This window comes from Mobula birostris, chromosome 2, assembly GCF_030028105.1.
Source record: "Mobula birostris isolate sMobBir1 chromosome 2, sMobBir1.hap1, whole genome shotgun sequence".
NCBI lineage: Eukaryota > Metazoa > Chordata > Chondrichthyes > Myliobatiformes > Myliobatidae > Mobula > Mobula birostris.
In genome coordinates, this window is record NC_092371.1 from 61,048,965 (window position 1) to 61,075,878 (window position 26,914).

General features: G+C 40.6%; 1 protein-coding gene across 3 annotated transcripts in view; it reads right to left on the reverse strand.

Moving 5' to 3' along the window:
• Window positions 1–26,914, reverse strand: part of LOC140187024 (receptor-type tyrosine-protein phosphatase T) — a 1,622,799-nt gene that overhangs the window by 773,160 nt on the left and 822,725 nt on the right. For all 3 annotated transcript variants that reach the window (XM_072241892.1, XM_072241901.1, XM_072241888.1), the window contains exon 7: window positions 11,680–11,973. In XM_072241892.1, the coding sequence (XP_072097993.1) occupies window positions 11,680–11,973 (294 nt within the window). The remainder of the gene's footprint in view (window positions 1–11,679; window positions 11,974–26,914) is intronic.

The following is a 26,914-nucleotide window of genomic DNA, read 5'->3' on the forward strand; positions in this document are numbered from 1 at the left end:
TAACCAGGACTTGTGATATGCAGCAGCTGCTCATACGACCATCCACCACTTGCTCCCGTGCTTCATGTGATCCTGATTGGGGATCAAAGCAGGTGGTACACCTTGCCCAAACGTGACCTGCAGGCTATCGGAGGGAAGGAGCCTCTTACACCTCCTTCGGTAGAGATGAATCTCCACCCTGCCACCCCTCATAAACAGCACTTAGTGTAATTGCCAACCTCTGCCAGCCTTCATAGACAACTTGCCCATTTTAAAGCACGCCAAGGAAAAATCTGGAGCTGGAGAAGTCCTAAGGTGGTCCTTTGTTGAGTTCAAAACTTCTGCAACGCCACTGGTGCCAAACTGTATTGGTCTCTTGCATTCCTTTGGATTCATGAGCTGCATGGAGAGGGAGAGCCTGCCACATGGGCAACATCTTGCTCTCCATATCATACTGCACAGGCTTGCATTTCATGTAGACAGCTAGAGTGCAACATCCATGGTTGACACTGACCAACAGAGGGCCGAATAACATAGATATAGAGTCATAGAGTCATACAGAATGGAAACAGGCCCTTTGGCCCAAGTCATCCATGCTGACTGTGTTGCCCAGCAAGCTAGTGCCATCTGCCCACGTTTGGCTTATAACCCTCTAAACCTCTCCTATCCATGTACTTATCCAGATGGCTTTTAAATGTTGTGAATGCACCTGCTTCATCAACTATTTCTGGTTCATTCCAAATATGCACCACCTTTTGCATGAAGGAGTTACTCCTGAAGTCCCCTTTACTGTATATCTCTCATCTCTAATCTTAAACCTATCTTGATTTTAGCATCTCTCTGGGTAAAAGACTGTGTGTTTTCACTCTGTCTCTGCCCTTCTTGATGTTATTTACATCTATCAAGTCACCCTTCAATTTTCCACATTTCAGGGAATAAAGTCCTTGTCTACAATCTCTTCTTGCAACTCAGGAAACATCCTGGTATATCTTTTCTGCACTCTTTCTATTGTAATAACATTTTTCCTACAACAGGGTGACCAAAACTGAACACAATACTCCAAGCGAGGCCTCACCAATGTCTTATATAACTGCTACTTAACTACCCAATTCAGTGCCCTGACTAATGAAGACCATTGTGCCAAACACCTTCTTCACCTGTCTACCTACCAGAAGCTCCAAAGTCAGTTGACAGGTCCTGATGTCAGCAAATTATGCACTTTTACCCCTAGGTCCCTCTGTTCCATCACACTCCCTAGGACACTACCCCTTCATCTCCTATATAAAACTAATAAAGGGCCAGGTCTGTTTCTGAAAGATTAAAAGAATTAAAATAAAAAGAAAACTTGCCACTGTTAACTAGAGATGGCAAGGATTGTAACACTTTGTAAATATTGGGAAAGTTCTTAAAAGCATCAACTTGCTTCACTGTGCACCTTACCATCCCAGTGGGTATTGTCATTCTGTTATACATGATGAACTCAGTTCTTGCAATAAGTAGGTCCTAAGAGACTAATGCCATCTTAAAGCAATTTAATCTGCTTTGTGCTTGCTTGCATATGCAGAAGTGTGAGAATGTTCAATAAGAGTTTGAATACTTCTACAAAAGAACTGGGTATATAATCAGCACTCTGGTTCCTGTTGGCACAGCCCAAGACTTGGAAAATCAGAGTTTTATGCAATATTATCATTACAATATGCATGGTCCATTAATGAAAATACTTACCATTTTTCTGATTGGCTGCTTAAAATAAAGAGTCTGCCAAATTGATATTCAGCAAAGACTTTTCAACATAAATGCTTTGGTTTATTTTACTTTTCTCAATATCAATCTTTAATCCACACCTTGAACTTACCTCAATAACGTGTTGCAATGCCATCCACATATAGTCTTTAGATTAGATTAGATATGACTTCAGAAAGGGTAAGAAGAGGGAACACACACCAGTCCTCTTCAAATTGCTGGGTGTCAACATCTGAGGATCTATCCTGGACCCAACATATCAATGCATCTACAACGATGGGACAACAGCATCTATACTTCATTAGGAGATTGAGGAGATATGCTATGTCACCAAAGACACTTGCATATTTCTACAGATGTACCGTGGAGAATATTTTAACTGGCTGCATCACCATCTGATATGGGCGGGGTGGAGTGGCGGGGGGGGTACTGCCCAGGATTGAAATAAGCTGCAAAGAGTTGTAAATTCAGTCAGCTCAACTATGGTGACCAGCATCAATGTATACATGACATCTTCAAGGAGTGATGACTCAAGAAGGCAGCGTCCATCATTAAGAACCTCCATCATCCAGGTCATGCCTTGTTTTCATTACTACCATCAAGAAGGAGGCACAGAAGCCTGAAGTCACACACTTAATGATTCAGGAACAGCTTCTTCCCCTGGAGTCTGACATCAGGATCTGCCAACTGACCTTGGAACTTCGAATCACAGCATAGCTCTGATTGGAGCTTCGACTAATACAGGTGCTTTATTGCAAGTGCACACATTTACTGAGATAGAGAGATCATAGGCATTATAGTTTATTGAGATTAGGGAAGAAAACTTCATCTTTAAAGACACAGGATGGATATGGCATCCTCCTGAGAGTATTTTTCTTTTGATCACTCAGTCCTCTTATCCAGTCTCTCTGCTCATGTTCCCTGAAAGGGCTGTTCCCTTGAGGGTCAGGGGAAAGTTCTTCAGCACTTGGAAAAGCACTTTGAGGAAAGGAAGAACACGCAAATCCTTGTTGAATCTAGCAACAGCCCACTCAAGTCCCTCAGCTGCTGACTTCAAGAAGTTTAAAGATAAAGTTAGGCTTTATTTGTCATATCTTCATTGAAACGTACAATGAAGTGCGTTGTTTGCATCAGATCAAACCAGCAAGGATTGTGCCGGGCAGCCCGCAAATTTCAGCATGCGTCTGGGGCCATCATAGCATGTCCACAAATTACTAATCCTAACCGTGTGTCTTTGGAGTATCGGAGGAAACCAGAACACCTGGAAGAAACACATGTAGTCACAGGGAGAATGCACAAACTCCTTACAGACTGCAACAGGAAATGAACCCCTATTTTACAGGGGGCACTGTGAAGCATTACGCTAACTGCTACACAACTGTGTATAATCCCTTTAAATGCTATTTATAATCCCTTTACGTGGTATTTATGCCATTTGCTTAACAAATACAGTACTCTGCTGCCCAAGAGAGTATGCCAAAAGAACCATGGAACTCAGTATTGGCAGATGTCAAGAAAGAATTGCAATTTAATTGGTGCTATAGAATCAAATTTTGCACATAATCTTCTCAGCAAGCTGCTTGTAACCAACACAAGCTGAATGTAAAAATTAAACTACGGTATGTTGTGATCAATTGCTGCATTTTACATACACAGCTAGTAGTTTAGGTTGGTGAAAGATAGCTTCAAGATGAAGATGGCTACTGAGTTGATTACTATTCCTATCAGTAAAGGTACTGTGCTTCAAAGATTAGTTTCAGAGCAGCAATTATGTCTATCTTGGCTTGAATGCTTGTGCTAATCATCAGCTGATAATCAAATTGTTTACAGGGAGAGCCGTGGATCTCTGCAACTCAGGCAGCTTCAGCAGATACAGGTCTCATAAATAACATCGCGTGCAAGAGCAAGCCTGGTATTCAGAATGTAATAACTGATGCAATCTGTTATTTTCAGTCAAATTATTTCAGAATATTTGCAGCAATGGTGTATCTGAAATATTTTGTTGGTTTTAGGCTCATAGGGAATTGGATAAGGGACAAGAACACCACTTCTTATCTGGTAAAGCAGGCACCAGTCCCATACCCAAAAGTTTTCTAAAACCTGGCTACAAATTTACAATTTTTCTGGAAGAAAGGAAGCCTGTTGCCTTCATTTCCAATGCCATAGTGCACTTAGTGGAGCAGAGAGCAACTGTTCTACTCCGAGGTTACAACAACAACAACAATTTTTATTTGCATGACGGAACTTTGAGGAATTTGCAAAAAAATTTGATTCCACAAATCAAAGAGTGAGGTATTTATTGTGGAACACACATCAAAGTTGCTGGTGAACGCAGCAGGTCAGGAAGCATCTCTAGGAAGAGGTACAGTCGACGTTTCAGGCCGAGACCCTTCGTCAGGACTCACTGAAGGAAGAGTTCGTAAGAGATTTGAAAGTGGGAGGGGGAGGGGGAGATCCAAAATGATAGGAGAAGACAGGAGGGGAAGGGATAGAGCCAAGAGCTGGACTGGTGATTGGCAAAAGGGATATGAGAGGATCATGGGACGGGAGGTCCGGGGAGAAAGACAAGGTGGGGGGGGGAACCCAGAGGATGGGCAAGGGGTATAGTCAGAGGGACAGAGGGAGAAAAAGGAGAGTGAGTGAAAGAATGTGTGTATAAAAATAAATAACAGATGGGGTACAAGGGGGAGGTGGGGCATTAGCGGAAGTTAGAGAAGTCGACGTTCATGCCATCAGGTTGGAGGCTACCCAGACGGAATTTATTGTGAACAAGTTTTGCTGCATCTCTTGAAACACTCAACTGTTAGACAGGGGTGTATAATTGTTATTTTTCTGGTAGTCCTATGCTTTTGTGTATTTTTATATAATCACATATATACAGTACATGTAATTGTTCAGTGAGTTTTCCAGCAAGTACAGTACAGTTACTTCTGTATTTTTTCCAGAAGCTTCTTAGTTTTCTGTAGCAGGTGACATGCCACTTGAATCTGGCTATTTTATAGATTAATTCTTGTCACTTGAATTTTGTTATCTCTAGTCAGAATATGAGATGTCTAGGACTGCTTTTTCCTTCACCTTTTCTTTGTTCCCTGGGCTTTTTCATTGTTTATTCTTGTAACAATTGATCAAACGGCTGTAAGCAACAAGTTTTATACCTCATTCTTGATTTCTGAAGAAGCTTTGGATCACAAATTCATCAGGATCCAACACAACAATATTACAGAGTTAAATCCCACTAACTTCAGAATTTAAAAATTACTAAGTAATGCGCAAAAATCAATGTAGAAAAAAATGATGAAAAATTATCAAAAATACTTATTGTGTACTAAGATAGAAAGACTACAATGTTTTCAACATGTTGAAATAACTGGGTCAACTCTGTCAAGAGCATAACTTAGCACTTAACATGTATTCTTTGTTAGAAATTTTGAAAATATTATTTAATTTAAGTTCTTTGAGTTTAAATTGCCATTTTAAGACACTCTGAAATTGGGTGAAAGAAAACCTAGCTACACTAAATGACAACAGTTGGAATATTATGAACCTTTAGTTAAGGATGATGGAAAGACAATCAAGTAAGGCATTGCAGGCTAGGCAGCATCTATGGAGAAAAGTGCAGTCGATGTTTTAGGCCGAGGACCCTTCATCAGGACTGGAAGGAAAAAAAAATAATTTCCAGCATCTGCAGATTTTCTCTTGTTTCAAATAAGACATTAACTCTCTTTGCAAATGCTGCACATTTTCTACATTTTCTGTTTCCAGTAAAGTATGATGTTGTGCAACAAGATATCTACAGTAAATCATAATAAATACAGCTCAAAATTAATGTAATAAATCCAAGAGCATGATGCATTTATCAGTCCTCTAAAGACTCTGCAACAAATGTATACATTGCTCATGACTCCAAAATGATATTCCCAGAGTATAAAAATTATTATTCTTCATATCTTCTGAAGAACACAATAAAACATTAACAAAACACTAATCAACAAACTACATCCCCATAGGATGTTATACTTAACAATATGAAAAGTTATCTTCCTGTACTCATTAAAAAGGGCAAGTAATGATATTTAGTTTTGTAAGCATTAAGGGAATAGGATAAAGTAATTCTAATGTCAGTGGTTAAACCTTGGAATATCTCGAAAGGTTTGTTCCTCATTAAACCAGGCTCTATCAAGATCTCCAGATACTTGTATAAAATGAGATATGATCGGCATTAAATTTCATTATTATGGATTGCAGAGGTCTAATGAAAATAAAGATGATATTCTCCAAAAATACATATAAAAATATAAGCTGCCTAGAGAATTCTACAATGGTAATATTTGTTCATTACCAGGATGCCCTCTTCTCATTGTTACCATCAGGAAGGAGGTACAGAAGCCTGAAGACACACACTCAGCGATTCAGGGTCAGCTTCTTCCCCTCTGCCATCCAACTTTGCTCATGCTCTTGGATTTATTCATGAATGCTGCCTCACTACTTATATTAATTTAACTATTTAAAGTAATTCAGTTTATTTTCTATATCTATCACGTATCACATTGTACTGCTGCCACAGAGTTAACAAATTTCACGACATATGCTGGTGATATTAAGCCTGATTCTGATCATTTAAACTTAAATTACTGTGAGTGACTCTATCCACCAAAGCCATACACTGAATCTCGCTGAGTGTACGTATAGCAGGGCTTTTCCTGGGTTAAAGACATGTAAGAATGAAATAGGGCATTTCCATGGTCAGAATATCGGGTTCTGATCATCTCTTTCTGAGACCATTTCTTTCAGTTCATTAACCTCAGATTTTAGTGAGGGAAGCAGAGGCAGAGCAGAGTAAATGATAAGAAATAAACACTTGGAATTTGGATCCGTTTGCCTTTTTTAAAAATAAAGTCTCACAAAAATAATTCTGTATACATTTTACACACAATAGACAATAGGTGCAGGAGTAGGCCATTCAGCCCTTTGAGCCAGCACCACCATTCACTGTGATCATAGCTGATCATCCACAATCAGTACCCTTTTCCTGCCTTCTCCCCATATCCCTTCACTCCGCTATCTTTAAGAGCTCTATCTAACTCTTTCTTGAAAGAATCTAGAGAATTGGCCTCCACTGCCTTCTGAGGCAGAGCATTCCACAGAACCACAACCCTCTGTGTGAAAAAGTTTTTCCTCAACTCCGTTCTAAATGCTCTGCCCCTTATTCTTAAACTGTGGCCTCTGGCTCTGGACTCCCCCAACATCGGGAACATGTTTCCTGCTTCTAGCATGTCCAATCCCTTAATAATCTTATGTGTTTCAATCAGATCCCCTCTCATCCTTCTAAATTCCTGTGTATACAAGCCCAGTCACTCCAGGCTTTCAATCTTTATAATGCTGGTGACCATCAGGAAACCAGCCTATGTACTTTCTTATGCAAAGTGGTTGACATTAGCCCAGCATTACACACAGAACTAATAAAGTCATAGATCATATAGCTACTTTTCCCTCCACTGTCAGCAGAAATCGGAGACTTTGGGCAAACCTGCAATCTTCTCTGTTTACTCACAAAAAATAGTAATGAAGGTTTAGGAATGAGATAGCTAATGAAGGGTCACCAGTCACACTGAAGTCCTGTAAACATGGTCTCCCAGCCTTACTTTACAATGGTAAATGATTTATTGAAGCCTTTTTCACTACTAAAAGAAATATGTATAGAAAAAAACCAATCCCATGATCACTGGTTATAATGGGCCTACAGCTTACCGTGCTTTAGGATGACCTTCCACACAGAAGACTATGAGGTCAGTTCAATAGGGAGTGGGGAATTTGGGAGGGGGTGTTGGTAGACGGTGGGCATCATGTTCACCTTCCTCTGTGTTTTCCTCTCACCTCCATGGTAGGCTTTACTGCCACTGTCTGTAGCAGTCTTGGGAAGAGATCTTTAACTGCTAACTTGCTTTGACCAGTGGTCATGGCTGCAATGTTGTAGTAATTGTGAGTGTTACATAGAGGTCCTGATCATTTTCACATATCTTATATTAGTACAGGTTTCTTTCTGCAAAGATCATATTGTGCTTGTTTTCACATAGCTTTGCCTAGGTTTACAATGTTTTTGTTAAGGAAATTGGAGTGAACATAGGTATCATATAGAGTCATAGAAAAGTACAATACAAAAACAGGCCCTTTGGTCCACTTAGTCTGTGCCGAGCCATTTAAACTGCCTACTCCTATCGACCTGCACCAGGATCATAGCCCTCCATACCCCTATCATCTGTGTACTTATCCAAACTTCTTTAAACTTCTCCTTAAGTATGCAGTGCATACTTAAGTTACCAAGTACAGATAACAGAAAATATAAAGAGAAACTGATCATATAACTAGTTTATTTGTTCTTCCTGGAACTTAAAAAAAACTAACAGAGCAAATTGCTTTAAGGACATTTGTTGCTGTGCATTCTTAGGACATTGATTTAACCTCACTGTGTGTCAACGGGAGATCTTCAACTAAGGGAAAATTTATCTAGATCCTTGTATCTCTTCTTCCATTTCCTGTAAAGAATTGCAACCAACCCTGATCCATCAGCAATATTCTTCATTCCTCAACCACTCCAAAGCTTCCAGTCTGTGACCTTACTTGACCTTCCCATTTGCTGCTGCATCCCAACAAACACACTACTGTACACACATCTTATTCCAGTGATTCTGATCTGTTATCATGCCAATTTAACCATGATGCAACCTCTTTTGCCTCCCCTTCTACAACGCCGCTTCTAATGTTCCCAATGATACTCCAAAAGATCCTGATGCTCCGCTCAAGATCGTTGTGTCTGAATAGCCTGACCCTCCAGTGCTTTTGACGGTTTGCCTGGGTCACTGATGGTGAAAGCACAGTCCCTGAATGCACATGCTGCTGGACACTTTATTGCAAAAATTCATCTTGGCTCCCACATAGAACATAAGAGCACAGTACAGGACCTTCAGCTCATGATGTTGTGCTGACCCTTAAACCTTCTCTAGGATCAATCTAATTCTTCCCTACTACATAGCCCTCCATCCTTCTATCATTCATGTGCCTATCTAAGAGTTTCTTAAACGCTCCTAATGTACGTCTTTAGCACCACTCTGAGTAAAAAAACTTCTGACATCCTCCCTATGCTTTCCTCCAACACCTTAAAATTATGCCTCTTCGTATTAACCATTTCCACCTTGAGAAAAGGTCCCTGGCTATCCATTTGATCTATGCCTTTTATCATCTTGTACACCTCTATCATGCCACCCCTCATCCTTCTTTGCTCCAAAGAGAAAAGCCCTTGCGTGCTGAAGTGACTTGCTTTCTTCACTGGTCTTTGACAAAGCCAGGGCAGCACTCCTCAGCTTGGAGTAAGAATCAGACTGCTGGAGGAATGAGACGTGTGCTGGCCGAGGAATGTTTGGCCTTTTGGGTCAAGATCCTGCATCTGCCCAAACATTGATCATTCATTTGACTCTTCAAATGCCGGCTGACTCACAGAGTTCTTCCAGCACTCCGAATTTTGCTCCAGATCACAGCATCCACAAGCTGTTGTGACTTCTCAGCCTGGCCTTGGATTAAAACAGCAGACTGCATAAATTCAATCCCAATTGCAGCTAAAGGTTATTTGGCCAGGAAATGAACAAAGCGGTCATTGTCTAAATCAAGAGCATTCTCTAGTTCATATTGGAATTTCATGGCAAGTATTACAAAAATATGCATAAAGTTCTATTAATGTTATGAAAAGAAATCCTGACAATTGAACATCTTCCTATAATATTTTGCTTGCTTCGGATACATGAGCTGATATTAATTTGGTAGCTGTGAGACAATAGCATGTTTTATAGTTCAAAAATTCTTGTCTTACTTTAAAATAGACTTACAAAAATAACGGTATACATTTAGGTCAGCATCCAATTCATTGTGCTTTACAGAATTGAAACCATGATGTTGAAAGAGAATTTATGCATTGTTCATCTGCAACCTTAGCATGGCACCTCATCTCATCACTTACTGGTGTACATCAGTGTAGAAGATTGATGATACAACATTTAAGATTAATAGAAAACTATTTTTTCCAAGATATTGGTTTCAATGTGTTCTGAGCTCTAACATCCATTGAAATTCACATAAAATTATATCACAGTGATAAACAAGAAGCACCCGCTTCGTCGAACAGTCATATAAGATTAATATGTTAAAGGATGTATACGCATAAGAACTGGTGATTGCTGCCTAAAATTAAAGCACAACAAATAGCTTTAACAGCAGATTCTCAAAAATGGGAACATAGAGTAGAAAGCACAAAAGTGGGAGCTGAAAATTATTAAAAATACAAGTCACTGAAGGATGTATTTTGGAGTATTTGTTTTCCTGCACACTTATCTGTATACAAGTGCAGAGGTCTTCCTTTAAAGGCACCCGTTAGTCTTGTGAGACCATGGATCTGTGCCTGGAAAGTCTTCACTCTCCAGGGCGCAGGCCTGGGCAAGGTTGTATGGTCCCCTCTCCACTACACCAATGTTGTCCAAGGGAAGGGCATTAGGACCCATACAGCTTGGCACCAGTGTCGTCGCAGAGCAATGTGTGATTAAATGCCTTGCTCAAGGACACAACACGTTGCCTCGGCTGGGGCTCGAACTCACGACCTTCAGGTCGCTAGTCCAATGCCTTAACCACTTGGAGGTCTTCCTACAATCAAGTTAATGTAATCATTACAATCCTCTTCAGGAATTAAGATCAAGATATTCTTTCACCTCTGGCTCATATTGAAGGGATAAAAATATTCTCTATCTTTTGGCAGCAAGCATCCCCAAGTAAATTTAATCTTGACCTTTTAAGTCTAATTGATAATGATGACAGAGTTATGTGGAAAAAAAAATCATACATTGGACGCTAACTAACAATCATGTTCACAGAGAATTCTGGTGTTTTTTATGGGAAAATGAAAAATGTCACGTTGACACAATAGGTTTGGATCCAGTAGATGATGCTCTCTTTTCCATCTGCAGATAATATTCCAATGGTGGTGAATATTCTCTTCGATTATTTGACTAAATATCAGCATTGGAGTAGAAGAAAATTGAGGAAAATCAAACCTACAACGCCTCTCAATCCTCCCTCCCCAACCTACTGATTCAATAATCCAACTCAAGAACGAAAGGTTTTTGTTGTCTTGCATATCTCTGCTATATTTTACATTGGCAAAGAAACTGAGCCTGAAAATAAACACTCCCTTCTTCTGATGGAATGTGAAATGTTCGGAAGAAGGTGGTGAGAAGATTATTGACTTCCCTTTGGAAACAGAAGTCTCAACAGTCTCCTTAACCTCAAGAATGAAATCACCAGGGATATACTATTCTATCTCTTTGAAAAATTGCAAGTGTCCTGTTCTACTGGTTGGAAGATTTACAATGTGATTGGGAAAATCTACCTCTTGGGCATTTGAAATGGAAGGCTTCAATGCCACAGCCCTCCCTTCTCTCTTCTTAAAATAATTACAGAAGAGAAAAACATACCAAAAACTATTTCAAACTCCTAAGAAATACATCTAGTATTTAAAAACCATATTTGCGTTATGGAAATTTCATACAGCTTTGGCAGTCATACATGATTAATCCACTGACCCTTCTTGTTAACTGTTACAAAGTCATTAGCTACAATAAAACAAAAGCTCAGAGCTTGTATGTCAGCTTGATGACTGTGGGTCATTTGAGTAAGTAGCAAATATGGAAAAAGGCTGCTCATATTTGACGAGTCCTGTAAAATATTACATTTCCTGGTAAAGCACAAGTAAGCTGAATATTCTAATAAATTATATTACTATTAAACTAGCTATATTATTATTTAAGCAATCAGAAATGTAGATAATAAAATAAGAGGGTAATGCAGCCACTGATAAAAGGGTTTTTCTGCTTATTGTTATCAGCCCAAAGTGGAATTTCTATACCACAGTTGGTTTACCTGCACATTTGGTCCGTGTTGTCAGAGGAGGACCTGGAGGGCCAGTCCCTCCATCTCCAGGTCGTGTGAGCAGAACTCTGATTTCATATTCCACGTCTGGGTCAAGATGCCACAGTTTGTAGGTGGGGGAGTCCACGATATGTGTCTCTGCCCAATTTCCTGCGGTTGTGCGGTACTCTACTTCCTTCAGGATGATGGGGCCATCTCCGATGATCGAATTTGCATTTGGTTTGATCCACAGGTAGGTTGCACCAACTGCCAAAAGCTCAGGTGGGGCGATAGGTGTGGGTGGTTCTGCAATGTCAAACAAAAGCAACTAGCTCAATCACTGATAAACTGGAATTTGAAATGTGAGCTTTGAGTCTTCATCACTCTACAAGGCAAAGTAGTTCCAGTAAATTTTAAGCAACAATTTAAATGACTACGAGGGTAGAATTACTTTGTAAGACTAATTAGCTGTTGCCATATTGAAACAAATATGAGATGGCATTTAAGTCTCTCACTCTTTGATCTCTTACATTGTGACAACATTTAATGTGCCAATGACCACAGGCTGATTCTCAAAAATCACCATTAGATCAATAGATAAACTCAGGTGTTCAATATGGTGTCCTTAAATGGTTAGACATAGACGAGAACAATCTATTATTGAGAAGAATTAAAAGTTTGCATCCCTGTTGGCCTTGCTGTAACAGTAAGGCAGCTGGGCATTCTCTGTTGGGCCACCCACACATCTGAAAATGTGAATAGTGCTGTAGGTTTATAAGCTAGTATGAGAACTCAGAATAAAAAAAAACCCAACTGGCATCTGGCATCATTCCATATTACACAATATTCTGTCATCTTGATACCAAACGGAAGGCAATTTACTGTATTTATTTTGTTGGCAATGCCCTGCAAGAGACTACTTAAGATGCAATTTCTCATTCATTATTTCTTTCATTTCCATACAATGTAGGAGAACATTTGATCCATCAAGTCTATGAGAGGTGATTGATAAGTTCGTGGCCTAAGGTAGAAGGAGTCAATTTGTCAATTTTAGAAAACTTAGCACATTTATTTTTCAATATAGTCCCCCCCCCCCCCCCCACATGTACACACTTAGTCCAGCGGTCATGGAGTATACGGATCCCTTCTTTGTAGAAGTGGTCCACAGTAGGGGTGATTGATAAGTTCATGGCCTAAGGTAGAAGGAGATGGGTTATGAACTTCAAACTTTCTGCATTATCACTCAAAGAGTTGAACTGCACGTGCAAATAACGAAAGCAACTTGGACCTCCAGGTGGTTCACAGCAGGGGTGATTGATAAATTTGTGGCCTAAGGTAGAAGGAGATGAGTTATACAACTCTCGTTACATGCACGTGCAGTTCAATTCTTTGAGTGAAAATGCAGAAAGTTTGAAGTTAGTAACTCATCTCCTTCTACCTTAGGCCACAAACTTATCAATCGCCCCTGCTGTGGACCACCTGGATGTCCAAGATGGCGACTTCTACAAAAAAGGGATCAGTATGCTCCAGGACCGCTGGACTAAGTGCGTAAATATAGGAGAAATAAATGTGCTAGGTTTTCTAAAATGGACTCCTTCTACCTTAGGCCACGAACTTATCAATCACCCCTTGTATACTGGATCTTTGAGCAATCCTATCATTCACATTCGTTCACTAACCTTCCTGTAATCTATCCTCTCTTATGGGCTCCAAAGCACCCCACTGAATTCCCACCTGGTGCTTACACTGAGGACAATTTATAGAAGCCAATTAAGAGGAAGCTCATCTTCGGGATGTGGGAGGAAACTGGAGCATCGAGGGGGGGAGCCGAATCCCGTGGGGAAAGAGTGAGTGTGAAAACCACATTGGAGCTGTGAATCTGACTCTAACCCAGCCTAACATGTCAATATGCAGTCCGGGTAAGTACCAAAGTCAATAATCTGGAAACAGATAGCGGGAACATCAAATGATTTGGACTAATAACTTAAACTGTGACTGCTCTCTTCAGACTATTAAAGGGTTAAGGAGAGGTGTGGCATGGGAGTCTTTAATTTCAGAGTTCAGCCTAGCAAACTGTATGTAATCTTTCTGGTTGGGAAGGAGTATTACCACAAACTTGCTTTCAATAATCAGGTACAGTGACAAAAAAAAATGTGGCAGGAGGTAGCAGATCAAACAGCGACACTAATATATATAGAAAAATGAACAAATAAAGGAAGCATAGATTGTAGCTTCAAACAAGTGGAAGGCAAATATGCTTCCCTTGCCTAAAGGAGGATTGCAGAGACAGGAGACACTGTCACATAGAACATAGAGCATAAAGCACCATATGCACACTCACTCTGTGACGCTGTGCCATTCTTTTATATTCCACTATGAATCTAATCCTTCCCAATTGCATAGCCCATAACCCTCCAGTCTTCTTTCATCTATACGCCTCTCTAAGAGTCCCTTAAATGTCCCTAAGGTATCTGTCTCTACCACTACCCCCAGCAATGCATTTCAGGCACCCACCACTCTCCGTGTAAAAAATCCACCTCTGACATCTCTCCTAAACTTTCTTCCACTTATCTTGAAAGGATGACCTCTAGTATTAGCCAAGCCAACCTAGGAAAAAAAGTAACGACTGTCCTTGTTTCTTACAATTATAAGAAGAGGAGGCCATGGACCAATGGTTGGCCTCTGGGATATCCTGCTTTTAGGGTGGATAGAGTGGAGGTACTCAACAAAATGGTCCCCCAATCTACATCTAGTCTCACCAATGAAGAGAAGGCTGCTTCGGGAGCACCAAATTTAGTAGATGACCCCCAACAGATTAACAGGTGAAGTGTTGCCTCATATGGAAGGACATACCAGAATGTCAGTCCATGGCTTCCTCTTCTACCACGATGAGGCCACCCTCAGGTTGGAGGAGCAACTCTTCATATTCCATCTTGGTAGCTGCAACCTATTGGCATGAATATTGATTTCTCCAATTTTATCCCCCTCCCCCTTCCTTCTTCTTCAATTCCCCACTCTGGCCTCTCAGCTCTTCTCACCTGCCTATCACCTCCCCCCAATGCCCCTCCTCCTTCCCTTTCTCTCATGGTCCACTCTCCTATCCTATCAGACTTCTTCTTAGCTAGCCTCTTACCTTTTCCACCTATCTCCTCTCAGCTTCTTACTTAATTCCCCCTCTCCCACCCTTCTGGCTTCACCTATAACCTTCTAGCTTGTAATTCTTCCCCTTCCCCACCTTCTTATTCTGGCATCTTCCCCCTTCCTTGCCAGATTTGATGAAGTGTTTTGGCCCAAAATGTAGAGTGTTTCCTCATTTCCATAGATGCTGCCTGACCTGCTGAGTTCTGCCAGCAATTTGTGTGTTGATCTGGATTTCCAGCATCTGCCGAATCTCTTTTGTTTACAATACTCCAAATGTTGCCTAACCAGAGTTTTATGGAGCTTCAATATTGCCTCTGATCCTCCAACATCCCTCTGTTGATCCGCACTACTAAGAATCTTGCCATTAACCTTGTACTCTGCCTTCAAGTCTGACCTTCCAAGGTGTATCACTTCCCATCTTTCTGGATTGAACTCCATCTGCCAGTTCTCAGCCCAGATCTGCATCCTGTCTATGTGGCATTGTGACTATGACAACCTTCTACACAATCCACAACACCACCAACTTTGGTATCTTTTTATTGAATCAACCTTCCATTTCCTCATCCAAGTCATTTATGAAAATCACAAAGAGCAGAACAGATCCCTACAGAACAACATGGGCCTACATTTAGAATATGTTGCATCTCTACCACCCTTGGCCCTCTGTGAGCCAGCTAATTCCATAAACACCCTGACAAGTTTCCATGGATCCCATGCCTCCTGACTTTCTCGATAAACCTTCCATCAGGAACCTTGTCAAATACCTTGCTAAAGTCCAAATACACTGCATCCTTCAGTCTACTTTCATCATTTTGGTTTGTCACTTCTTTGAAAAAGTCAGTAAGGATTGTGAGGCATGCTCTGCCCCTCACAAAGCTCTGTTGACCATCCCTAATAAGACTGTGCATCACTAAATGCTCATAAATCTTGTCCTTTGCAATCATCTCCATTAGTGTGCCCTCCACTGATGTAAGACTCACTGGTCTATAACTCCCAGAGTTATCTCTATTGCCTTTCTTGAACTATGAAACAATATTTGCCATCCTCCAATCCTCTGGTACTATTGTTGCCAATGAGGATGCAAAATGCTTGTCAACTCCTGAGCAATATCTTTCCTGGCTTCCTGTAATAACTTGGGGTAATAACCAGCCCAATTCTGGGAACTTATGTATCCTAATCTTTTTCAAAAGCTCCAATACCCCCTCTTTCTTGACCTCAACATGTCCATTAACTTGTCCTATGCTGATCTCACAGGTCCTTTAAAATCAGTAAAAAAAACAAGCTTTTGTGAGACAGGCTATATTGCAAAATAATTAAGCATATCAAGATGTGAGTTAGGAAGGATCTAGGTGTGCTTCCCAAGTTATGGACTCCCACTAATGGATAGACCTTACTTATGGCTGAGTGTTTGGAATTTACCATTCGCTGTGGGACTGCTGGGTGGGAATGGGGTATTTCTGTGAGCCTTCTCTCCCCTATATAACCCCCTCCCCCACTACCCTCGAGCTGCAATAATCGGCGGCTGAGTTGAACTGAGCAGTGCTGGGCTGCTGGCTCCCCTATCACAGCTGTTTCTACAATGCTCTTCCACACACACTGATTTTGTTCATTTCTGATTTATAAACAGTCTGTCTTATGAACGCTTCTCTGGAATGGAATCCAAGGTTCAAAGTTCAAAGTAAATTTATTATCAAAGTATATATATGTCAACACATACTACTCCAATATTCATTTTCTTGCAGGCATTCACAGTAGAACAAAGAACAATGCAAAGCTACAAGACTAGCAAACAACCAATGTGTGATACAAGACAATCTGTGGAAATACAATAAATAATTGAATTGAATTGACTTTATTTCTTACATCCTTCGCATACATGAGTAAAAATCTTTACATTACGTCGCTGTCTGAATGTGCAATGTGCAATTTATAGTAATTTGTAACAAATAGTATGTACAACAGGACAGTCAATATAGCATAGAAATACAATTGAATCAGCGTGAATTAATCAGTTTGATGGCCTGATGGAAGAAGCTGTCCCTGAGCCTGTTGGTCCTGGCTTTTATGACGCAGTACCCGGATGGCAGCAGCTGGAACAGTTTGTGGTTGGGGTGATTCAGGTCAGCCCAAGGTCGGGCCCTTTTTACTCACCTGTCTCTGTAAATGTCTTGAATTGTGGAAAGTTCACATCTACGGATGTGCTGGGCTGTCCGCACCATTCTCCTCAGAGTCCTGCGATTGAGGGAAGTACCGTTCCCATACCAGTGATGCAGCCAGTCAGGATGCTCTCAATTGTGCTCCTGTAGAAAGTCCTTAGGATTTGGGGACCCATACCAAACTTCTTCAACCATCTGAGGTGAAAGAGACTCTGTTGTGCTTTTTTCACCACATAGCTAGTATGTACAGATCACATGAGATCCTCAGTGATGTGTATGCAGTGGAACTTAAAGCTGTTTACCCTCTCAACCCCAGATCCATTGATGACAATAGGGGTTAGCCTGTCTCCATTACTTCTGTAGTCCACAACCAGCTCCTTCGTTTTGCAACATTGAGGGAGAGGTTGTTTTGTTGACATCACTGTGTCAGGCTGATGACTTCTTCTCTGTAGGCTGCCTCATTATTATTTGAGATTAAGCCAATCAATGTAGTATTGTCAGCAAATTTAATTAGCAGATTAGAGCTGTGTATAGTGACACAGTCATGGGTATACAGAGAGTAAAGGAGGTGGCTTAGGACACAGCCCTGGGGGGCTTCTGAGTTGAGAGTCAGAGGGGCAGAGATGAGGGAGCCCACTCTTACCACCTGCCGGCGATCTGACAGGAAGTCTAGGATGAAGGGTGGACACAAGGCAGGGGAAGGCCGAGGTCTCTGAGCTTCTTGTTAAGCCTGGAGGGAATTATGGTGTTGAATGCTGAACTGAAGTCCAAGAACAGCATGCTATATAAGCATCCTTCTTCTCCAGATGTGTAAGGACAGTGTGTAGAGCTGTGGCTATTGCTTCATCTGACGATCAGTTGTGTTGGTAGGCGAATTGTGGGGGTCCATTTTGGGTGGTAACATGCTGCATAGTCCTTGACCAGCCTCTCAAAGCATTTGCTTATTATTGTGGTGGGTGCAACAGGACACCAGTCGTTCAGACAAGTTACTTTGGTCTTTTCAAGCAAATAAATAAATAATAAATAAATAATACATTTGAGAACTTGAGTTGAGGAGTCCTTGAAAGTGAGTCCAGAGGTTGTGGAATTAGTTCAGTGTCAAGGTCAGAGAAGTTATCCATCCTGGTTCAGGAGCCTGATGGCTGAAGGGTAATAATCTGATGTCCCTGAACCTGGCAGTGTGGGACCTAAGGCTCTTGTACCTCCTTCCCAATGGCAGCAGTGAGAAAAGAGCATGGCATGGATGGTGGGGGTTCTTTATGATTGATGCTGAATTCTTCTGGCATATACAGCTCGCAAGCTTGCCATTACCTAAGCATTGCCTGTAGGAGTCTGAGAATTCAGAATTGGAAAGAGATACCAGAAAGATCTGCAAGAAAGCAGACTGGAGTTGATAGGAGTTGAGAATGATGGGTGTAACTTTGAGTAACACCACATATGTGAGCACAGAGCCTGGAAGCAGGATTGAGCAAGGAACTAAAAAGGCTCAATAAAAGGGGGTCTCAATGCAAGTTAGTAGCTTGAAACGAGAATGAAAGGAACAATCTTGAAATCAGAACTCAATGTGTGTGCTGGCTTTGCCTCATCACCTGCTGCAATTAATAGATAATATTGAGATTGGTTCCAAGTGCTTGTCTGCCTGTTGGTCCTTAAATAAATATTATTGTCAGCATCACTTCTCCATCTTCCCCACTATCAGCATTAAGATACCAAATATTTGCTAATAGAATGGGCATCTCTAGCTTAGCTCTGCTAGGAAAGGACAAGCCTAAGTATCGTTAGAACATGATATAAGAACACTTCTCAAAAAGCCTTGTTAACAGTGGAGGACTAAGCAGAGGGGGAAGTGTTGTCACAATGACACGTGGTAGGTAGATGACGATTGCGACTACAGTTTCTTGTATAAAACCATGTGGGTCAGAGGAAGAAAATGTGTAAATTAGCAAAGGCCACTATAGTTACTCCAATGTTACAGATAAGGGTCCAAAGGCTCTAGTCACTATGTAGCATGTAGATAGACAAATGGGACAAATACAGGTAAATCCCAATCCTTAGAGCCCATCAAACATAGAAAAAATGAAATTTGAAGGTTTCATTTGTGATGGTGGCAGAGATCCTTTTGCTACCTTTACAGCTATTACTCTGTTGCAAACTTTACATGGGATAGATGATCTGGAGGAGGAGACACTACTGGGAATATCCTCAAATCCACCATTGTTCTCTGCTTTGTCATTAACGAGAGGAAGGATGGCAACTGTAGGTACTGAAAGTTGATGTCCAATATGTCACTGCTGAGATCCTGTGGAGTATTTGCAAAAGTATCAATGAACATTAAGCTGCCTTAGCTAATAGATGATGGCTGAATGATGACCCGCAACTCAAGAGAACCAACTTGAGAAATAAAGCAAGATGGTTGATTGGAACATTGATAGCTCATTCCAATGATAGTATGACAAAGAAGATCAAAATCATTATAAGCATATTCTGAGGCATATAATTATAACCTGGGAAGAAGGGATTAATTGGAAAAAAGAACTGAAAGAGCCTTCTCCTCACCCTGTCGCCAAATGGTTCCCACTGCCACCAAAGAGTATTCATTTGATGAGAGAAAATGAACTGCTACAAATAGAGGCATTAGGACACAGGCTCCTTATGCAGATGTTAACATATACTTTAATTGTACTTGACTTGAGTCATTATTCCATACTTGTCAACCATCCTTATAATTTCCAACACAGGCTGTCCAGCTAATGTTCTGATCACTCTCCAAGAATGACCTCAGCAATTCCCGAAATGTTAGGGACACCAGAGTGAGCCACTTTCTTGGGTTTTATCTGGGGATTTTAATGCTGCAGAAGATTTGATATTTGATTGATGACCACTAATATTTTTTTAAAAAAGTTTTCCTTGAGTTGTGTGTGGTTGTGTGTTACATTATGATATGGTTATCCTTTGAGATTAAGTTTTATTTTGATTGAAGTGCGTGAATATTCGGCAAACCTTGGAGTATTATACATGGTTGGCAAATTCTGAGTTGCATGTGACAGATTTTGCATAGAAACAGTAGAGGCTGGGGTAAGGCAATGACTGATCACCTGAGGAATGGAAATGTTGGGAAGACATAAAATGTGACCTTGAAGTCAACACTCAGTTACTGTGCCTGGCTCTTTGTCAATGGAACATGAAAAATATTTTACAGTAAGAAATTGCTTATGTTTTAAATGGAAATGAACAGCAGTACTTAGGTTTAGTTTCAGCATTCAGTTAAGTGCTGTTTAATTTAGTAACCACAGTTCTGAGAGCTAGCTCTTTATTGGTTTGACTTCACTCACACCAAGGCTATATTGAGCGAGAAAGAACCATAAATTTTATTGATTAAAGATGTTATCTATGCTTTTAAGTGTTCTATTCAGTTCTGGATCTTCCAGTTAAACATTGTACTAGTTTTTTTTTTAATTTAAAAAATGAGTAAGTTAACTACTTTATTGCGTAAGCCTCTCATCAGGACTTGTATGCAAACTTGGTTATTAACTAACTCTGCTAACAGCCACGTGACTCAGCAGTGAGAAGGCCACCTTTCATAAACAATCTACGTCTAGGGTCAATATGATTTGAAGTTCAACCAAACAGGAACATTTTGACATTCCGATTAAAGGAACCGCGATTTGAGTGAATGCCATGTAAATACTGCCCATACACAATTATTAGTTGGCAAGAGATCATACACCATATAAAATTATAAGGAAAGCATATTTACCAGTTTCAGCTTTATCAAACAGTAATTAGGAAAAAGAAAAAAAAAAGGCCAATTACAGTTAAACCAGTCTTACGTGCACACAACCACTGGAGCTCATACTGGAGTATTTGGGGATGTACCTCCTACTCAAGCACAGGACCCATAGTCTGTGTGAAACAGCCGCCACATTCTCAACTTCCCTCGGAGTCCAACTCAAACTAACTGGCTCTCTCTCGGGAGTATTGACCCTTTCTCCTTGGAGCCGTTTGTCCAGTCAAAGCACTTCTTGCAATAGGGACACTCTTTCCAATGGCATTCTGCAGCATCTTTCCTTGTGCCCTGTTCCACAGCTCCAGCCAAAAAAACCCCAAACCAGACTACCATCTGTCAAAAATCTCTCTCCACCTCGCTCTCTCTAGAACTTTCTACCAAAGAAGAAGAAGAAAGTCGCATCCATCGCTTGAAACACTACCAGCAGGCATAAGAGTGGAAAAGTTAACTCTTTCCACTGACAGCTCTTCTGTTCTGCATATAATGAATGGAATTTTAATTGAAGAAACATTAATGATCTTTGACAAATGCTGTCAGTCCACCAACAAGTCTTTTTTTAGCAAAGAGGGGGCAGAAAGGGCAGAAGGAATGGAGAGAATGGGGTGGGGAGGGGGTTAGAGAGCAAGTGGTTATGAACATGGAATGAACAAGAACGAGGAACAGAGAGAGCGGGGTGAGTGGAACATGGAGAGGGTGAGGAGAAGAGACGGAAGGTTGTGAGTGCGGAACAAGAGAATCTGGCAGGGAGGGCGGACGGGTGGCCAGAGAGTGGTGTATTTACAAACGTTTGTAATATTTCAGTAATATTTGAGTATATTGAAAATAAATTGTTTGATTAAGCATACCTTGTTACTTAATTCATCATGGGTTATATGAAGCAGTAGTGAAGAGGAAGTTCTAAACAAACAGGAGATGACTACCTACCTATTGAAGTGCAATTTTTAAAAAAGCACTACGAGATGTTCAAGTGTTCTTTCAAAAATCACAGCAGAGTTTTTTGCAAGGGGACAAACGGTTGAGTTTAAAAAAAGCAGAAAATGTATGATTTCATGGTTTCATAAAAAGTGAGTACTGGGAGATAATACCCTAGCTTTAGGTTTCATATGCACAATCAGAGGAAAGAGAGTCCATTTCACAGTATGTGGATGAATTGAAGAGATTGTCTGAGAATTGTCAGATCAGTAATAAGCTTACTGATGTGTTGACAGAATGTTCAGATGTGGAATCTTACAAGAAGGTATTCAAAACTGGCCCCTAACTGAGGCACAACTTATATGTAAAAGAGCAGTTGTAATTGCTGTATCAATGAAAACAGCAGACAGAGACGCAATTGAGTTGCAGTCAGGAATGAAAGTGAGAGAGAATGACATTTCAATGTCAAAACAGAAGCCAGCCTGGCTGAACAAATTGTTACCATTCTGGCAGGGGCTCACATACACCAGACCAATGCAGGTTTAAAGGTGATACTTGCAGAGAATCAACAAAGTATGACACATACAAAAGAGCATATCGGGCAGACATAAATAAATGGACTGCACTGAAAAGAGAAAAAGATAAAAAGTTAGCAACACACACGTAAGCCATTTTGCTTCTCTGTTGCTGGTTTTCACACTGTAAATCTCAAGGTTACCGAGTCCTGTGTCACTCTCATCATCATCAGCTTTTTCATCAACAGCATGCAGATCAGTGTTCAGTTAAGTTGCAGCTTCAAAAAGAGCAGAAAAGGTAACTTCTGTGGGAATGACATTTATAAAAGTGAAATACAACAACTAACAAGACACATTGGGCTTGTATGTGGTAAAAACAAGACAGCCAACACTGTGGGGCTGTGATTGGGTGAACCAACCACAACTTGATTAGATTGATCCATCCACAATTTGCATGCCAAAATCCTTGCAATAGAGTCTACTAATAGTGAATTAAGAAAGGTACTGGATGATACCACTGCAGTGTTCAAGGATGACATTGGAAAGCTGGTAAAAGATTTTTAAATGAAAATGCCCACCAAGTGTTATGAAGTCCATTTGGTTCCTTATACCATCCATGATAAAGTACCCAGTGACGTTCATCACATGGAGGCTGAAGGAATTCTTTCCAAGGTTGTATGGAGACCATGGCCTATGCCAGTGCTCTCAATGGCCAAGAAAAATGTGCCTGCCAGGATCTGTGGTGATTTTAATATCACCATCAACCAGGTGCGGAAGGTAGATCAATACCCCCAGCCCAGGAGATGATATCTTTGCTAACCCTTCTAGAAAAAAACACTTCAGCAAAGTGGACTTAGCTGAGGCTGACCTACAGATGGAGAAGGAGGAAGAGTCCAAAGTTTTTCTCACTTAAAGACTCACAAAGAGCTTTCTCGTTATAACAACCTTATTTTGGAGAAGCATCCGAGCCTGCACTGTGGCAGAAAGCTATGGACCAGTTGCTCTAAATGCTGCCCAGGCACTTAATGTTTCTTGGATGACATCATTGTTACAAAATCTCAAGACTGTGTTAAAAAGATTAGAAGATTATGGCTTCAGAACACAATGCAGTAAATGTGAACTATTTAAAACCAAGCATCACTTATTGTGTTCACATCATTCATGCACAAGGATTACACAAGTGTGCTGAGAAAAGTCAAGCAGTGGTGCATGCCTCAAGGCCAACGGACGTGTCACAGTTGAGGTCCTTGTTAAGGATTTGTCAATTACTAGAACAAGTTCCTGACAAATCTGGTTACTGTGCTCCACAACTTGAACTCATTAATACAAATTGGGAAGAAATGGCAATGGACAAAGCAGTGTGAGGTGGCTTTCAAAAAGGTAAAGGAAATGGTGAGGGCAGGGCATGGGGGGTGCAGGGGGTGTAGAGAGTGGAGGTGGGTATGGAGGAGGCACGTGGGGGGAATGGAGGGGAAGAACAGAGGGGAGGTGGGAGGAAGTTCAAGATGTGTGGAGCTGGGAGAGGAGTGAGAGGAGGGACAAGGGGCAGGAGGAATGGGGAATGGGAAAGGGGAAGAAAAGGTGGGGAGGAGGGAGAGCTGGCAGAAGTGGGAGAGATGTCAGGGGGTGAAAGAGGATGGCTGTGAAGGATTAAGGAGTGGGTGTGACAGAGCAAGGGTCGAAGGACAGGTGGGGGCAGGGAGAAAGATGGGTGGAGCTGGGAGTGGGAGGAGGGAAGAGGTGAAGTCTAAAAATGAAAGTGGTGTCAGCGTCCTCTTGCTTTAATCCTTTGGCATGAACATTAAAATACTATCTTACTCCGGAAATAAACCTTTTTTTGAAGTTTTACAAAATTTGCAAAGTTCCATAAAGAAACAAAATGCTTGCATGGTTTCTGATTTGCAAATAATTAGAGGATAATTTCAAAAGTTACTTGTTTTAACAGTCGTGCTTTTTGTAAGAGATTAGCCCTGATAATGATTCTCCTATTTTAAATATAGCTAGATAGATCAGCTCAAGGGAAGATCAAAATGATAGCTCTGGGGCAGTCCAGACTCTTTTCATTTATGATGCAAAGTAATTAGTTGTCAAACATACCTGCCACAATCATTTCAAATCACTGTGAATATCCTCTGTTCAGACCTGAAAGCATCAGCCTGGGAAGGAGGGTGCATTACATCATGCACATGCTATCAGGGAGATATGGGATTACTAATTCAGTTCTGCCAATCGAGGCAACAGAGTGACCTTGGTAACTTTGCTTCATACAACTTAAAATAAACTGTCCTTAAATTGAAACAGTCACAAGAAATCAAGTTATTTGCATTCAAAAACATGATTTATCATGGACAATTTCCCACCATTTACCGTTTGACTATCTGCAAAATTTTAGTGAGACAGAAAATTATTAAGCTGCATTCCTCATCAAAACAGTTCTTTACTGAAAATTTATGACATAGTTCTAATTATTAATCATGTCACTTATGCATTCTCCAATGTTATCATTGAGGTACTGATGGGTTTGGAAGAGGTTTAAACCATTTTCATGCAAGGAAGTTATAACAGCGAAGTAAAAGCTAGTAACTTGACAAGTGGTTGAAATGGCATTGGTGGAAGAAGCAGAGAGAAAATATTGTTTAAACAGTGAGCTATGACCAAGACCTGAAAGGGCAGTAAAGTCGAATATGAAATTGAGAAAAAAATAATTGCTGGATCTGGGAAAGAGCAGTGGAGTGCATCCAATTAAACACCTCTTCCAAAGTGTCACGACAAGTACAGTGAACCAAATGGCCTCCTTCGGTGGAGTATCATGCTATCATTTCACACAACTGATGAAGCATATCTTGAGGATTTGCTATTTGTCCTCCTTAATTCTTTAGGGAGTGCACAATAGCTAATGTCTTTGCATGGTTAATTTGACAAACTGAGCCATTATCAAGAATCAAAAACTGCTGCATTTTTCCATGAACATCAACGTTGGATATATTATCTTTGTGTATGATTTTCATAATGCCAAGGAGCTGCAGCCCTTTAACAACATTTCTTTGACATTCCTTTTGTATATAAATGAAACTTATTACTGTACATAGAACATAGAAATCTACAGCACATTACAGGCCCTTTGGCCCACACTGTTGTGCCGACCATGTAATCTACTCTAGAAACTGCCTAGAATTTCCCTACCTGTTTTTCTAAGCTCCATGTACCTATCTAAGAGTCTCATAAAAGACCCTATTGTATCTCCCTCTAACACTGTTGCTGGCAGTGCATTCCATGCTCTCACCACTCTCTGTGTGAAAACTTACCTCCGACATCCCCCCGACCTATTTCCAAGCACCGTAAAACTATGCCCCCTCGTTTTAGTTATTTCAGCCCTGGGAAAAAAGCCCCTGGCTATCCACACGACCAATGCCTCTCATCATTTTATACACCTTGATCAAGTCACCTCTCATCCTCTGTCACTCCAAGGAGAAAAAGCCAAGTTCACTCAACCTATTCTCACAGGCACGCTCTCCAATCCAGGCAACATCCTTGTAAATCTCCTCTGCAGGCTCTCTATAGTATCCACATCCTTCCTGTAGTGAGGTGACCAGAACTGAACACAGTACTCCAAGTGGGGTATAACTAAGGTGTTATATAGCTGTAACATTACCTCATGGCTCTTGAGCTCAATTCCATGGTTGATGAAGGCCAACACACGATACACTTTCTTATCAAAACTGCCATATATAGTAGAGTAGTTATCTTCTTGAATGAGTTTGAATATGCTTTGCACCTTTAAATCTTGCTATTGAGTGTAATAACTTCTTGGACACTTCAGAAAGAGATTCAGGTTAATTATTACGGATATATGTCATAAAATTTATTCTTTTGTGGCACAAGTACAGTACAATACAAAAATATACTATAGTTGTAATAAAAATATATATTTAAAAATTAATTTAGTGCAAAAAGAGAAAAAAAATTGTGAGTAAGTGTTGGTTGGTTCATTGCCCATTCAGAAATCGGATGGAGTTACTTCATCATTGTTGGAGTTACCTTGCTCAAGCTTCACCATATACAACATACATTTGAGTGGGCAGGACTAAGTGATAAGACCATAAGACATAGAAGCAGAATTAGGCAATTCAGCCCAGTTAGTATGCTCCACCATTCCATCATGGCTGATCCCAGATCCCATTCAAGCCCATACAGCTGCTTCTTGCCATTTCCTTTGAAGCCATGACGATCAGCAAATTATCAACTTCTGCCTTAACTATACCCATGGACTTGGCCTCCATCACAGTCTGTGACAGAGCATTCCACAGATTCATTACAGCCTAGCTAAAAAAAATCTTGACTACCTCCATTCTAAAAGGTCATCCCTCAATTTTCAGGCTGTGCCCTCTAGTTCTGGATACCCCCACCATAGGAAATTTCCTCTCCACATCCATCCTATCTAGTCCTTTCAACATTCAGTAGGTTTCAATAAGAACGCCCTTCATTCCTCTAAATTGCAGTGAGTACAGGGCCAAATCTGCCAAATGCTCCTCATATGTTAACTCTTTCATTCCCAGAATCATCCTTGTGAATCTCCTCTGGATTATCTCCAATGACAGTACATCCTTTTTGAGATATGGGACCCAAAACTGTTGACAATACCCCAAATGTGTCCTGACTAGTGTCTTATAAAGTCTCAGCATTATCTCCTTCCTTTTATATTCTATTGCCCTTGAAATAAATGCCAACATTGCAAT